Here is a 15,401-nt window from a genome sequence, read left to right on the forward strand (position 1 = left end):
ATGAGAAAAACAGGACTAGCACATATTAAGAATAGGACCATTCTTTCACAAATGGTCTGATTGTGATTGACCATTCTTTAAAAAATGGCTGATTGTGATTGAGTCAACACTGAAAACAGCTCACTGTAAGCTTTTAACATGCTGATAACTATCAACTGATGGCTTGTGATTAACCCCTATGTGTTTAACCACTGATTAAAGTCAGCTACAGAGTAGTAATGCACTACTGGGAGCTAACTGAACACTGGTGAGCCAATGACAAGAGGCATATGTGTGTAGTCATCAATTATTATGTGTAGTAAAACCACTTTGCAATATATGTTGCGGAGTTGGTTGTTGAAAAACAAGTGCAGCAAACATGGTGTTAATACAGTCTACATACTTACAAACTCGATCAGTATGTTTGCTTATTAGAAAACTCCAGAAAAATATTTAAACTACAAGGTATTAACTGTCCCTTTAAGGACACCATTATTTGGTTGTGTTTGTAGAACAAATGCAGACACATACTCACCATAATCGTCTAACAAAATGTTTTCTGGTTTCAGATCTCTAAAAAAGATAAAGAAATAGTTAGTGATTTTTTACAGTGATTTATAGGGCTATTACTTTAGTGGGCATTTAATCTCATAACAAAAAGAACAGAATAAAATGATTATTTATCTGCTATACGGTCACAGTTCTATTCTGTGTTTCTTGCAGCTAAAACTAAACATAAAATAAGCTTTACTTTAAGAGTACATAAGGCTTTTTCCACGTCCTTGGGATACGAATGACATCTTGGACTGACTAGCGGCCTCTAGTGGCACATTTATTTTATTGAAATAGAATGATATTTAATTTGACACTTGCAGGCCCACTTATCAAGCTCCGTATGGAGCTTGAAGGGCCGTGTTTCTGGCGAGTCTTCTAAAGACCGCTGCTCCATAACCCTGTCCGCCTGCTCTGAACAGGCGGACAGGAATCGCCAGACATCAACCCGATCGAATACGATCGGGTTGATTGACAGCTCCCTGCTGGCGGCCGATTGGCCGCGAGTCAGCAGGGGGCGGCGTTGCACCAGCAGCTCTTGTGAGCTGCTGGTGCAATGTTAAATGCGGAGAGCGTATTGCTCTCCGCATTTAGCGAGGTCTTGCGGACCTGATCCGCAGTGTCGGATCAGGTCCGCAAGCCCTTTGATAAATGGGCCTGTTGGTGTCACTCTTGAGTAGAAGTAATATGGTTGACAAATTAAGAGGAAATTGGACAGATATTTTTATCAATGTAAAAAATAAAATGCTCTGTTAAAGGGATACTGAACCCAAATTATTTCTTTCATGGTTCAGATAGAGGGGCCGAATTATCAAGCTCCGAATGGAGCTTGATGCCCCTGTTTTCGCGTGAGCCTTCAGGTTCGCCGGAAACAGTAGTTATGAAGCAGCAGTCTAAAGACCTCTGCTCTATAACTTGTTTGCTGCCTCTGAGGCTGCGGTCTTCAATCCACCCGATCCTATGCAATCAGGCTGACTGACACCCCCTGCTAGTAGCGGATTGGCCGCAAATCTGCAGGGGGCGGCATTGCACAAGCAGTTCACAAGAACTGCTTGTGTAATAATAAATGCCGACAGTGTATACTGTCGGCATTTATCGATGTGCGGAGGACATAATACGCTACATCATATCATGTACGCTCGCACTTTGATAAATTGACCCCAGAGCAAGCAATTTTAAGCAACTTTCTAATTTACTCAAATTATTAATTTTTATTTATTTTTTGGTATCTTTATTTGAAAAAGCAGGAATCTAAGCTAAGGAGCCAGACCATTTTTGGTTCAGCACCCTGGATAGTGGTTTCTTATTGGTGGGTACATTTAGCTACCAATCAGGAAGCGCAACCCAGGTGCTGAACCAAAAATGGGCTGGCTTTTTAGCTTAGATTCCTGCTTTTTAAATAAAGGTAGCAAGAGAATTAAGAAAAATTGATAATAGGAGTAAATTAGAAAGTTGCTTAAAATTGCATGCTCTATCTGAATCATGAAAGGAAAAAATTGGGTTTAGTGTCCTTTTAAGTTAGAGGATATTAATTTTAAACAAAATAATTTTCTTACTAAGTGTTAAAACCCCAGCAAAGAGGTTAAAGGGACATGAAAATAAAAATGTAAGTTTGACGATTCAGAAATTAAATTAATTTGTTGAAAAGCATACCTAGATTGTCTCAGGAACAGCAAGGCACTACTGGGAACTGCTTAGCTGCTGACTGGTGGCCACACAGATCTGCCTCCTGTCATTGGCTGACCAGATGTGCTTGGCAACCTCCCAGTGGTGCATTGTTGCAGAAGCACAACTTTGATTATGTGCTTAAACTTTTGCAGGAGGTTAAATACAGTAAAAGGTGAAATTTATTAAAAAATAATTACTTTTATAATCCCCTTTATCAAAATACATAATGTATTTCTATAGTAGCATGTATCTTTACCGGGTCATTCTATACAAGTGTTTTCTTCCTTCTATCCAAAAGTTATGATTTAGATTTGTTACTAAAAAACACAATGTAATGTGAAAACGTTAGAATCCTAATGCTCTGTATTTGATGAGAATTAATGCGCTGTACTATTAGGAGCACAGCTGTGACCTGTGTTGGCCGGTTGTGCTTTCAGAAGACTTATGAGATGTGTGTTGCTGGACAGTATCTTCCCTTCCCATAGGTCCCAAATAACAGGTCTGCTATTAAGTGTATTCCCTCCCTTAGTTCTATCCATGCTTGTCAAAAAGTCTCACCTGTACACAATGTTCTCCCGGTGCAGGTCTCCCAGCCCACACAGTATTTCGGCAGCATAAAATGAAGCCCTCTCCTCTTGAAAGCCTGGGTTTCCCATGTTATAAATGTGGAATTTGAGGTCACCACCGTTCATTAATGTCAGAACCAGGCACAGGGCATCCTTTGTCTCATATGCATACGCCAAATTTACCTTGGATTAAAAAAAAAAAAAAGGTCTGTTTGGTATGTTCTATGAATTGTAAGATAGATTACTGGATTATAATTAAAGGAACATGAAACCTAGAATGTTTCTTTCATGATTCAGATAGAGCATACAGTTGTAAACAACTTTCCAATTGACCTTTTATGTAATTTGTTTTGTTCTCTTAGTATCTTTTGTTGAAAAGTATACCTAGGTAGATTCAAGAGCTGGGAGATAGCTGATGATTAGTTGATCCACATATATCTCTTGTGATTGGCTTACTGATGTGTTCAGCTAACTACCAGTAGTGCATTGCTACTCCTTCAAGAAGGGATAACAAGAGAATGAAGCACAATTGATAATAGAAGTACATTTGAAAGTTGTTTATAAATATATGCTCTATCTGAATCATAAAATAATTTTTTGGGGTTTCACGTCAGTCTTAGAAAAAGTAAAAACACCTGTAGTATCAGCTACATTGCTTGTTAAATAGACATTGCAAGTGCTCCATACCATAATGAATTGTTTTGCTGAATCACATTACGCTGAAGGCTATGATCCTTGTAATGTGTGCGCATTGTACAAAACATTTCACCAGAACACGCTCACTCACACAGTGCACACATCTTGTTTGACTGCAGCATTTATATTAACCTTACACCACATATATTACAATACAGTTTTTTAATGCTATACAAACAAAAATAAACTTTGCGCACACAGTTTTTTTTTTAATAAACTCTGAGCAAACGTTGTGGTCTCACTCAATTTTTCCTCATAAGTTACTTTGTTAGCCACACAATGCAGCCTCCATATTAATTAATCCCCTTTGGGATGAAACATCTGCCTGTGTGTGGGTTTCCTGGCCCAGCACTTCTGTCCTATGTTGTATTAAAAAGAATTACACGTGCATAATGGAATTCACACATAAATGTAAACTGAGGAACTAAAAACATTGTGTGTGAGTCTTATTTGTGAGTTACCTAGAATTTCTAGATGCAATTTACTGGATATGTAAATGTGAACCACAATGAACTAGTTTAGTCAACTGTAAATAAAATTATTTGTTAAACTAGATCTTTCTTTTTTTAAATACCATGTTGGACTTTACCACACCCATAAAAAATGTAATTTTACATAATAGTTTTTTTTTTGCTAGAAGTTTTTTTTCTCCTAGAAGTTTTTTTTCTCCAAAAATAATAAATAGAGAATAATTAAATAGCCTAGTTTCCACAGCTGTAAACCGTGTTTATTGCTGGTAACATCAAGTATCTCCTGTAAAGTCTATAGAGTTATTTTATGTTACCATCAGTTTACACAGGTTACAACAGCAATGATCTCAAATGCATCAAATCCAGACAAACACTCTAGAAGAAAACCATTTAAACCAGCTTTTACAGAGATAAACTAGTGGTAGTTTGTGCCATACAGTGTGTCACATGACAGTGTCACATGACAAGAAGACCTAACGGACTGTCATGGGCAGAGCTATATTACAGGAAATGAAATAGTGTCACTAGCTATTAGAGCCACATTTGTTTGTATGTATGTAGCCCCAGGCTAGCAAAAACTTGCAGTGGATAAATAAGAAAGTAGACTTTTGTCTATATGTCTATATTTAACATTGAGTAGATTCTACTGTATACCAGCCACAAAAGCAAAGAATGCCACCCATGGGTGAGGAAAACGTACAAAGACACCAGCTGACACACAGTATAGGAAGTAAAGTGCAGGTCATTGGTAGAAAGAATCTAAAATGTAGCTCACGGGGGGGGGGGGGGGATTGGGGTTGTATGGAATTTAAATCTGTCTCTGGATTCTTTCCTTACCACAAATCTGCTGGTGACTTTCTCTAATATTTGCTTCTCATTCAGTGCCATTGATTCACCTTTCCGCTTCTTGATTCTCTTCTTCTCTAGCCTTTTACAGGCATACATCTTCCCTGTGGCTCGGACCTGACACGCGCACACCTGAAAAATACAGACTTCTGCTTACTACCTGGGTATTGTTCTATTCTTCGTTGTACCAATTTCATCAGAATAGAGGCCATGCAAGATAACTTTATAAGGTTATATATAACCAAATTACGGCAAATAAATCATCACTAAACATCAGTTGTGTTCTTGATAGGATATCATGATGGTAATGCCATAGCTGCAAAAATATCACAGCCACAATGTCCATATGACAACAGCGTGATAGCAGCAATGTCACCTATGGATAAATATCACAGACAAAAAGTTCCAATTAATCCTTTATATGATTGTATTTTTAAGGTAGTTCTAGCCTGTTTTTAGTTAAAAAAAAGTTGAGTCAGGTAGAGGGGAAGGAATATGTATTTATGTTTATTGAAATAACTAAATATACTGTTATGTACTAATACATTAAAATAAAGACTGTTTTGTGTATACATACATTATATATATAAAAATTATCCTTAACTTTCACTCACCTCCCCGAAACCCCCTTTGCCAAGAACCCTGTACTGCCGGAAAGTATTCTTCGTTACAGGCTGTCTAGAAGAGAATACATTGATAGTATATATACAGATTCTGTTAAACATCAGAAAACTTGTATGGTTTAATAACCAAGTGTGTAGCTCATCTGTGTTTTTAAAGCAAATTGTGAATAAGATGCAATTATATTATTACAACTTATTTATTATTAGAAAAAAACTAATTTTATTTGTCTATTAAATGGCCATTATAGTAATGCGTTAGAGCATGTCATTTTAAAACTATTGACCCTAGACTACAATGGGTTTAACCCTTGTGAAGGGGTTAAATACACAATAGACATACATTTGGTCCCAAGTGGAAAATGCTAATCTGCAGCACTAGTTATATAATCCAATGTGAAACCATCGCTGCTGATTGGATCAGCTGAGTTTTCCGCTTGAGACCAGCAGTCCTCTGCGGTTTCTAAGCGGCACTTCTACTGTTTGTTTAACCCCTTTGTAGGTATTAAACACAAAGGGCTGTAGCCTATCATGTCTGCCAGACATCGCTGAATGCGGACAGCATACACTGTCGGCATTCAGCATTGCACAAGTAGTTCTAGTGAACTGCTTGTGCAATGCCGCCCCCTGCAGATTCGCGGCCACTCGGCCGCTAGCAGGGGGTGTCAATCAACCCAATCGTATCTGATCGGGTTCATTGCTGTCCGCCGCTCAGAACAGGCGGACGAGTTAAGGAACATCGGTCTTAAGACCGCTGCTTCTTAACTCTTGTTTCCGGCGAGCCTGAAGGCTTGCATGGAAACAAGAGGAACAGGGGCCATTCGGCCCTTGTTAAATCGGCCCCAAAGTAGTCTAGGGTCGATTGTTTTAAAGCATGTATTTTTTTTTTTTTACTATAATGGCCCTTTAATAAAAAGATAGCTTTGCCTTACAATGATGAAATGAGGGATTTGCACCTTCAAGCTCATGAGACTAATCTGGAATAAGACCGAAGATCAAAATAAATTGACAAATAAAGCACAAACAGTATTCACCCTTTCATTCCTGTTAATATGTTTATTAACAAACTCATTACATTTCTGAAATACAACAGAATCTCTGAACTGAAATCAGACTGTCTTTAAATATTTAAATTCTAAAAGGAACACAAGACTGGCTAAAAATACTTGGCAATATATTCCTTATAGCTAGTGGATAAGTTTATGTAATACAGCACATTAATGATAAATCCATATCTGTATTTCAATTAGAGTCACATGCACACCAGGTTTGTGTGTGTGTATGTATATATATATATATATATATATATATATATATATATATATATATATATATATATATATATAGTATATTAAGGAGAGTTACCAGCGCTCAGTTGTTCCACAAACAGATAAATAAATGTAGTGTTATATTAAGGAAAAGTATGTAGATTTCTGCACCTGTCTAAAAGGTATGTAAATCTGGGATGTATATGTTCCCTGTGAACTCTTTTAGACTTGATGGGTGTAGGTATTGAGCTGCATGAACATATACGATTCAGTGTACCCCTGACACTGATGGAAAAATTACATACAAGAGAAATATCGAAAGTTATTCAGCGCTACAAATACTAGAGAAATATAAATGATACTACAACAGATGTATGTGTGAAATGTCTCTCTGGTGGAGTAGACAAATGTCCTTGATCTCACGCTGGTAGTCCAAAAGCTAAATAGGGACAAGGTCAGGTGGATCTATAAGTTCACGATATTGTTTTGCATATGAGCAATAATAATCGATAATAAGTCTCTAATAAAACTGCAACAAAGATCCTAGGAGACAAGTGGTATGCCCTTACCAGAGGGTACCTCAATCATATGAGGTAATGTCTGCGTGTCTGGTTTACTTCTCTCCGGTATGTCTTGGTTATCCCTCCTGTATCGGAAGATGTCCTGGTCTTTTATTTCATGCCGGCTTGTGTATGGTACCTTCAACCTTGAAGCTTCCTGGTCTCTGGTATTGCTGACTTGGTGTCTCTCCGTCGTATGGTAGTTCAATCTGGATCTTGGCTCAAAGGGCAGATCCAGGTGTGATCCCTTTCCGCCAATTTCAAACTGTTGGATGATATTCTGCAGTATTGGCAGTGTATTCCTGAGCTTCTTATATCGGAATTACAAGTTAATGATATGGCCGCATGATCATTAGCTAAAGCTTGCTAGCAAATTGTCTGATCTGGGAGTAAAGTCTGTCTCTCTCTCCTGTAAAGGAGGAATTACCTGACAGAAGCACAAAACCACAGAGGGAGACAAAGCATACCAGCGAAACGTACGTCGGAACTGAACTGTTCTATATTGAGTTTTATCGCGTCTCTACACTAGCCAGGACACCTGGGGGCTTAGCGCTATTGTCTTGCTACTAAAAAGGTTTTGGTTTCAGCGGTCACACTCCTGCTGATCCATTTACCTCTTTGCAAGTTTGGCGATTTGAAGCATTTGTTACAGCATATCTGCTTTTGTACCCTTACATTGTGGTGTTATCAAGGCTTATGTGACGCTTTTATATATTTTAAAATAAATTTGTATCCAAGTTTTGCCTAGTGTGCTGTTTTCCCATCAGTATAAAGTGGGAGTGCGCAGATCCTTGAGCTTAGTGGAAAGCTCCAACTAATGTGAGTAGTCATTTGTTACAAAACAACTACTTCCTCAAAGTGCCATTACAGATTCACACTATGTTGCAATTTTCTGTTTCCTTTTTTATGGGATCTCACTGAGGAATGCTAACAAGCTGAAAAACTCATCCAGAGGACACAGACATATCCTTGATTCAGAACTTTATTTGGTTTTTCTTTTATGATTTTTGTTATCACATTTATTTCACATTTTTTTCTTTGTGATATTCGTTATATTTATTGTAAGATTCCTTGCTTAAGTGGAGGTGGGTGGCCAAAATTGAGGACATTATAATTTCGGATCATGCGGCCATATCATTAAATTGTAATTCCGATATAAGAAGCTCAGGAATACACTGCCGATACTGCAGAATATCATCCAACAGTTTGAAATTGGAGGAAAGGGATCACACCTGGATCTGCCCTTTGAGCCAAGATCCAGATTGAACTACCATACGACGGAGAGACACCAAGTCAGCAATACCAGAGACCAGGAAGCTTCAAGGTTGAAGGTACCATACACAAGCCGGCATGAAATAAAAGACCAGGACATCTTCCGATACAGGAGGGATAACCAAGACATACCGGAGAGAAGTAAACCAGACACGCGGACATTACCTCATATGATTGAGGTACCCTCTGGTAAGGGCATACCACTTGTCTCCTAGGATCTTTGTTGCAGTTTTATTAGAGACTTATTATCGATTATTATTGCTCACATGCAAAACAATATCGTGAACTTATAGATCCACCTGACCTTGTCCCTATTTAGCTTTTGGACTACCAGCGTGAGATCAAGGACATTTGTCTACTCCACCAGAGAGACATTTCACACATACATCTGTTGTAGTATCATTTATATTTCTCTAGTATTTGAAGCGCTGAATAACTTTCGATATTTCTCTTGTATGTAATATATATATATATATATATATATATATGTATATGTATACACACACACACACATATACATATATATATATATATATATATATATACACACACACACTATATATATATATATATACAATAATGGCCAAAAATATTGGCACCCCTGCATTTCTGTCAGCTAATGCATCACTTCGCCCAGAAAATTGTTGCAATTACAAATGTTTAGGCATTCTCATGTTTATTTTTTTTGTTTGTATTATTGGTATGGCACAAAAAAAGTGAAGAAAACAAAGCCAAATCTGACACATTCCACGCAAAACTCCAAAAATGGACTGGACAAAATTATTGGCACCTTCCCCAAAATGTAAGAAATAATTGCATTCCAAGTTTGTGAAGCTCCTGTAATTTTTAATTAAACTCACCTTTATCGCGGCGGTTTAATTCACAATGTCTACAATTCCTTTGGAAGAAGGGGAAACCACGAATAGCCCTGAAAAATCTGTCACATACGAGATTAGATGGAGGACTAGCTTTCCCAAATTTGAAATATTATAATTGGGTGGGCTTGGCAAAAAATGCATTAGACTGGTTAGTGGGCAACGAATATCTGACTAACTATAGAAATGAGGATAAAGCAATCTCTCCATTATCCCTAACGGCGCTTCTCCATTTTCCGATGACAAAACAAATTGATAGGACAAGTTTTCAGTATACAGTACATAATATTAAAAAGGCTTGGAAGAAAATATGTCAGTCGCTAGCCTCAGATACAAGAATGTCTTAATACCTACCGATTCAGGGCAACCCACATTTTATTAGTGGGATGGATACATCTGCCTTTAAAGATTGGAATGAGAAAGGATTAACTAAAATTATCCAGCTAATAGATTATCAATCTAAAACTGTCAAGACCTTTAAATCCGTAGTAACTGAATTTAATCTTAACAGAACACACTTCTTTGCATACTTGCAAGGGCGGCACTTTATTGACACTAATAAACTAAGTCACCCAAAGGCATCTATCTCAAATTTTCTTGAATCGAGTATTAAGCTATATCAAGCAGGGAAATACTCGATCTCATTTTTATATCAAAAATTGAACACTATGGAGGCACAGGGGAAAATAGCAGGCTTGTTTAGTAAATGGAATAAGGATTTGGGAAACTTAACATATGATCGCTTCAAAGGAAGTTTCTCCCTTATACTGGAATACACTCGTGTGATATCATTTAGAGAGTCCCATATTAAATTATTAAACAGAGCTTATCTGACTCCTTGGTGGATTTCCAGATGGAAAAGACAAGAATCAGGTAAATGCCCCAGATGCAATGCCGAAAAGGCGGATTTATTGCACGTCTTTTATCAGTGTCCAAAGATAAAACAATATTGGTGTAAAGTTGAATTTTGGATCAATAGGTTTTTAACACCCAGTATCAAGTTTAAGATAGAGGACATACTATTTTTGGTGTCCGATAAAAAAAAGGACCAATAAACATTTAATCAATACTGCAATATTAGTGGCCAGACAGCTAATTCTATGTAATTGGAAAGGGAAAAGTGCGCCAAGCTTCTCCACGTTCTTGGGTAATATGGTTACGCAACTTATAGTAGATAGCAAAGACCCCAGGATACTTAAGGATAATCAAATTAAATTGTTTTTGGCGAAATTGGACTTGGTAATAGGTTATCAAGCTGAGAACATAAAAAAACAGGTCCTACTGCATCTACAGGATTCGGCTCTATTTCAGCAGTTGCTCTTAACAGATAGATATAGGCATCTGGGAAGAAGGATGAATAGTGGAAATTTTGGATAGATAACTGCAGGAGGTGGAGTAGAGGAGAGAAGATTCTATTAGTATTCTTTATATATAATTTCTTTTTTTTTTTTTCTTTTTTTTCTCCTTTTTTCTGCTTTGATCTATTTAGTCTTTCTTTGCTTTGTCTTGTTTTGCTCTTGCTCTGTTTGAGTGGTTTTCTGGTTTAGTCTATAATGTTTGTATAAAATACCTTCATTGAGCACATATTGTTTTGGTATACTAACAAAGGATATACAGTATTAGTATTCATTTTGTTGTCAATTGTCAATTGTTTTTCCAAGTACTATTTATGTTATGATATCAAGCCCTGCGTGGCGATTTTAATTTTATGTTTAATACTCAATGTTGGTCTATAAATAAATATTTAAAAAAAAAAAACCTCACCTTTATCAATTAACAGGTGCTGACAATAGATAAATCACATCGGCAACCAATTAAAATAGTGAAAAATGGACTCAAACTTTCTGTTGGTTGTCTCTGTGTGCCACACTCAGCATGGTGAAGAGAAAGAGCAGCAAAGAATTGTCTGAGGATTTGAGAACAAAAATTGTCCATCTCCAGAGATCTTAATGTTCCTGTGTCCACTGTGCGCAACATTGTCGAGAAGTTTAGAACCCATAGCACTGTATCTAATCTCCTTGGACATGGACGAAAGAGAAACATTGAGCAAAGATTGCAACAAAGGATTGTTCGATTGGTGGATAAAGAACCTTGATAAACTTCCAGACAAATTCCAGCTGATCTTCAAGCACACGGTACAAATGTGTCACCTCCTCAAGAGGTAATAGCAAAAACACTGTGGGGGACTTTAAAAATGATTGGGACAAGCATAGGGCTATCCTACGAACTAGATAAGTTTATACTGTTAGGTAAGGTCGGGCAGACTTGCTGGGCCTATGGCTCTTATCTGCCGTCAATATCAATATCTATATGTCGGCATCTGAATGAAAAGGGATGATATGGTAGGAGACCCAGAAGGACCCCACTGCTGACACAGAAACATAAAAAAGCCAGATTGGAGTTTGCCAAAACTTACCTGAGGAAGCCAAAATATTTGTGGGAGAATGTTCTGTGGACAGACAAAACAAAATTACTGCTTTTTGGTAAACCCCATCATTCTACTGTTTTCAGAAAAAGAAATGAGGCTTTTAAAGAAAAAAATACAGTCCCTACAGTCAAACATGGTGGAGGTTCACTGATGTTTTGGGGTTGCTTTGCTGCTTCAGGTACTGGATATCTTGACTGTGTGCATGGCATTATGAAATCTGAAGACTACCAAAGAATTCTGTGGTGCAATGTAGGGCCCAGTGTCAGAAAGTTGGGTCTCCATCAGAGGTCATGGGTCTTACAGCAGGACAATGACCCAAAGCACACGTCAAAAAGCACCCACCTAGAAATGGTTTAAGACAAAGCGCTGGAGAGTACTGAACTGGCCAGCAATGAGTCTAGATCTCAATCCCATAGAGCACCTGTGGAGAGATCTCAAAACAGCAGTTGGCAAAATGAACCCTTCCAATCTGACAGACCTGGAGCAGTTGGCGAAAGAAGAGTGGTCCAAAATTCCAGTAGAGATGTAAGAAACTCATTAAGCCTGATGAAACAGCCTCTGGCTGAGAAAGGCGCCGCTTGAGACTTTTAAATGTTTCAATAAAGTAAATTTACTACTTTTTAAACACTTGCTGCTATTTTTGGATCTTCTTTGAATATTCCTGGGCCTCCTGAATCTTCTTGAGGCCTGTGTTCTCCTGTTTGCCTCTGAACTGTCTGTTGGGTGACTGAATTAATCCCAGCCTGCTCTATTAGCATCAATGGAGATGCTACAACAAATGTGAGTGCAATATTTACTCCTTGTGGCATATAACTTTGGTTAAACAGTACTAGGCCATATAGGCACTCTTTGTTTTTTATATATCTCCACTACAGACTCCACACTAATCTTAGGAGGCCGGTCTTCTAGATGACTGTTATAGATCCTAGACTGCTCCTACAGCACCACCTGAGGTGCTTCAACACATGTGAGTGTAATTGCTACATACTACAACATTCTCTTTGTTCCAACAATATTGGGCCATGTGGCACATCTGTTCTTTTTATCTTTTCTAGACTATTGTTCTTGGATCCTGGCCTGGATCATCACAGATTGCTGCCTGCATCGTTACTCTGCGACCACCAGAGACTATTACATATCTAATTCATTGATTTAATTATCTATAAATCCTACATTGTAGATTTCAATAATATAATATACACTTTTTATCCTGTGGATAATACCATTTAGGATTATTAGATTTGTCAACTTTGCATAATTGTTTTGTGCTATTTCTCACTGATTGTCTTCTTAAGTATTGACACTATAGAATACTGGGATATTAAGGGCGCCCCCTATTTACTATTATGTAAGAAACTCATTGATGGTTACAGGAATCAATTGATTTCAGTTATTTTTTCAAGGGGTGTGCTACCAAATATTAAATTGAGGGTGCAAATAATTTTGTCCAGTCCATTTTTGGACTTTTGCGTGGAATGTGTAAGATTTGGCTTTTTTTTCTCCACTTTTTTGTGTCATACCAATACAAACAAAAGAAATAAACACGAGAATGCCTAAACATTTGTAAATTTCAACAAATTTCTGTGCAAAGTGGTGCATTATCTGACAGGAATGCAGTGGTGCCAATATTTTTATATATATATATATATATATATATATATATACACACACACACGTATAATATTCTACCATTGTGGGTACAAGCAGATGACAGACCTTTCATTCTCACCTTTCTAGCCATCTCCATTGCAGGAAGCGGTCATAATACATACTGCTCAGGTAGCTCTGAAAGGGTTCGCCGCTCAGGTAGTCATGGACAGATCTATCTCAGAGGAAAAAGAAGAAGCATTTTATAGTCCAGGTTTGAACTGTTCTCAGCCAATGTCATCATTTTTGAAACATCCCACCTGAATGTTTTATTTAAAAACAATCATATTTAATTATTTTAAAAAGTATTTTTCCCTTTTATAAAATATTTGTTTTCAATTCCATTCATATATAGAAAAGGAAATTTATGCTTACCTGATAAATGTATTTCTTTCCAGATACGGTGAGTCCACAGCTTCATCAATTACTGTTGGGAATATCACTCCTTCAGCAGGAGGAGGCAAAGAGCACCAGAGCCAAACTGTCAAGTATCACTTCCCTTCCTAAAACCCTCAGTCATTCGACCGAAGGAAAATGGAGAAAAAAAGAAGTATCAATACCCAAGCTAGAGGACACAGATGAATAGGGAGGGACAAGACAGGCAGACCGAAACAGAAGGCACCACCGGGTGTTTAACTTTGCTCCCATTTTAAATATATAGAAGGTCACGTATGCAAAGCAAACATGCAGAGCCGGATTAAAAATCACAACCTTCCATTCCAGAAGTATCAGTGCTAACCACTAGGCCACGCCAGTGTGCTCAAATTTATAAAATTTGGAAAAAGTATGGAAGGAAGACCAAGTTGCCGCATGCAAATCTGTTCCACAGAAGCTTCATTTTTGAAAGACCAAGAAGAAGAGACAGCCCCCGAGTAATGAGGAATAACTCTCTCAAGAGACTGCAGCTCCGCAGTCTGAAAAGCAAACAAACTTCTCAACCAGAGAAAGAGAAGAAACAGTAGTTCTCTGTTACAGAGAAAACAAACAAAACCAGAAGACTGGCAAACCCCTAGTTGCCCGTAGAAAAAATATTAAAACACGCACAACATCCAGGATGTGCACCTACATTCCTCAAAATATAAGAATGAGGACTCAGAAAAAGAAAAACAATTTCCCAAACAATATTTCCACAAAAATAACCGCCATAACCGAAAAAAAATAAGGCGAATCACACTGCAAAGCCGAGAGTACCTAAACTCTCTGAGCAGAAGATATAGAACAAAGTAAAACTTCCAAGATGACAATTTTAAAATCTATGGAATGCTAAAGCTCCATCTGAGCCTGCTGCAAACCTCAAAACAAGGTTAAAACTCCAACAGGAGCAACAGACTTAAACACAGGCCTGATAAAAACCAGAGTCTGACAAAAAGGTTTTACTTCAGGCACATCCGCCAGACACTTGTATAAAAAAGGAAAACGTAGCGTCCTCCAGACAGTCCCGGACAAAACACTTAGGAATCGTGACCTTACTTCCAAGAGTAGTCCATGGATTCACACCAATCAGGGAATTTACGCCAAACCTTATGGCAAAAATTACCAGTAACAGGAATGCGAGCTTGAATCATGGTCTCAAATGATCGATTCAGAAAAACCACGCTCAGACAGAACTAAGCATTCAATCTCCAAGCAGAAAGCTTCAGAGAAAACAAATGTTGGATGAAAGAACAGACCCTGAATTAGAAGGTCCATCCTCAGGAATAACGACCAAGGTGGAAAAAAAAAATCTCTGCTAGGTCTAAATACCAGATCCTGCGAGACTATGTAGGAACTATGAAAATACCAATGCTTACCCCCATTTTATACAAGCAATGACTCGTGGAAGGAGCAATCAGGGACCGTTAGGGTATTTAGCAGACCAGCCTGCAGATCTCTTGACCTTAAACAGTACTTGGAAGCCTGGCGTACTGCCATCTCCGAATTCAGCAACCCTCATTCGAGGGTTAACCTATAAAAC

At 37.9% G+C, this 15,401-nt stretch overlaps 1 protein-coding gene across 3 annotated transcripts in view; it reads right to left on the reverse strand.

Annotated features, from left to right (window-relative positions):
* The window catches only part of GRK5 (G protein-coupled receptor kinase 5), a 315,595-nt gene that overhangs the window by 45,577 nt on the left and 254,617 nt on the right, over positions 1-15,401 (reverse strand). For 2 of the 3 annotated variants that reach the window (XM_053692662.1, XM_053692663.1), the window contains 5 exons: positions 13,530-13,622; positions 5,392-5,455; positions 4,769-4,909; positions 2,758-2,948; positions 515-552 (listed from right to left, as the gene is read on the reverse strand). In XM_053692662.1, the coding sequence (XP_053548637.1) occupies positions 515-552; positions 2,758-2,948; positions 4,769-4,909; positions 5,392-5,455; positions 13,530-13,622 (527 nt within the window). Of the gene's footprint in view, positions 1-514; positions 553-2,757; positions 2,949-4,768; positions 4,910-5,391; positions 5,456-13,529; positions 13,627-15,401 lie in introns of all 3 variants that reach the window. The other variant, XM_053692664.1, reaches the window with a different exon arrangement.

Source organism: Bombina bombina, chromosome 9 (assembly GCF_027579735.1).
Source record: "Bombina bombina isolate aBomBom1 chromosome 9, aBomBom1.pri, whole genome shotgun sequence".
In the NCBI taxonomy this organism is placed as follows: domain Eukaryota; kingdom Metazoa; phylum Chordata; class Amphibia; order Anura; family Bombinatoridae; genus Bombina; species Bombina bombina.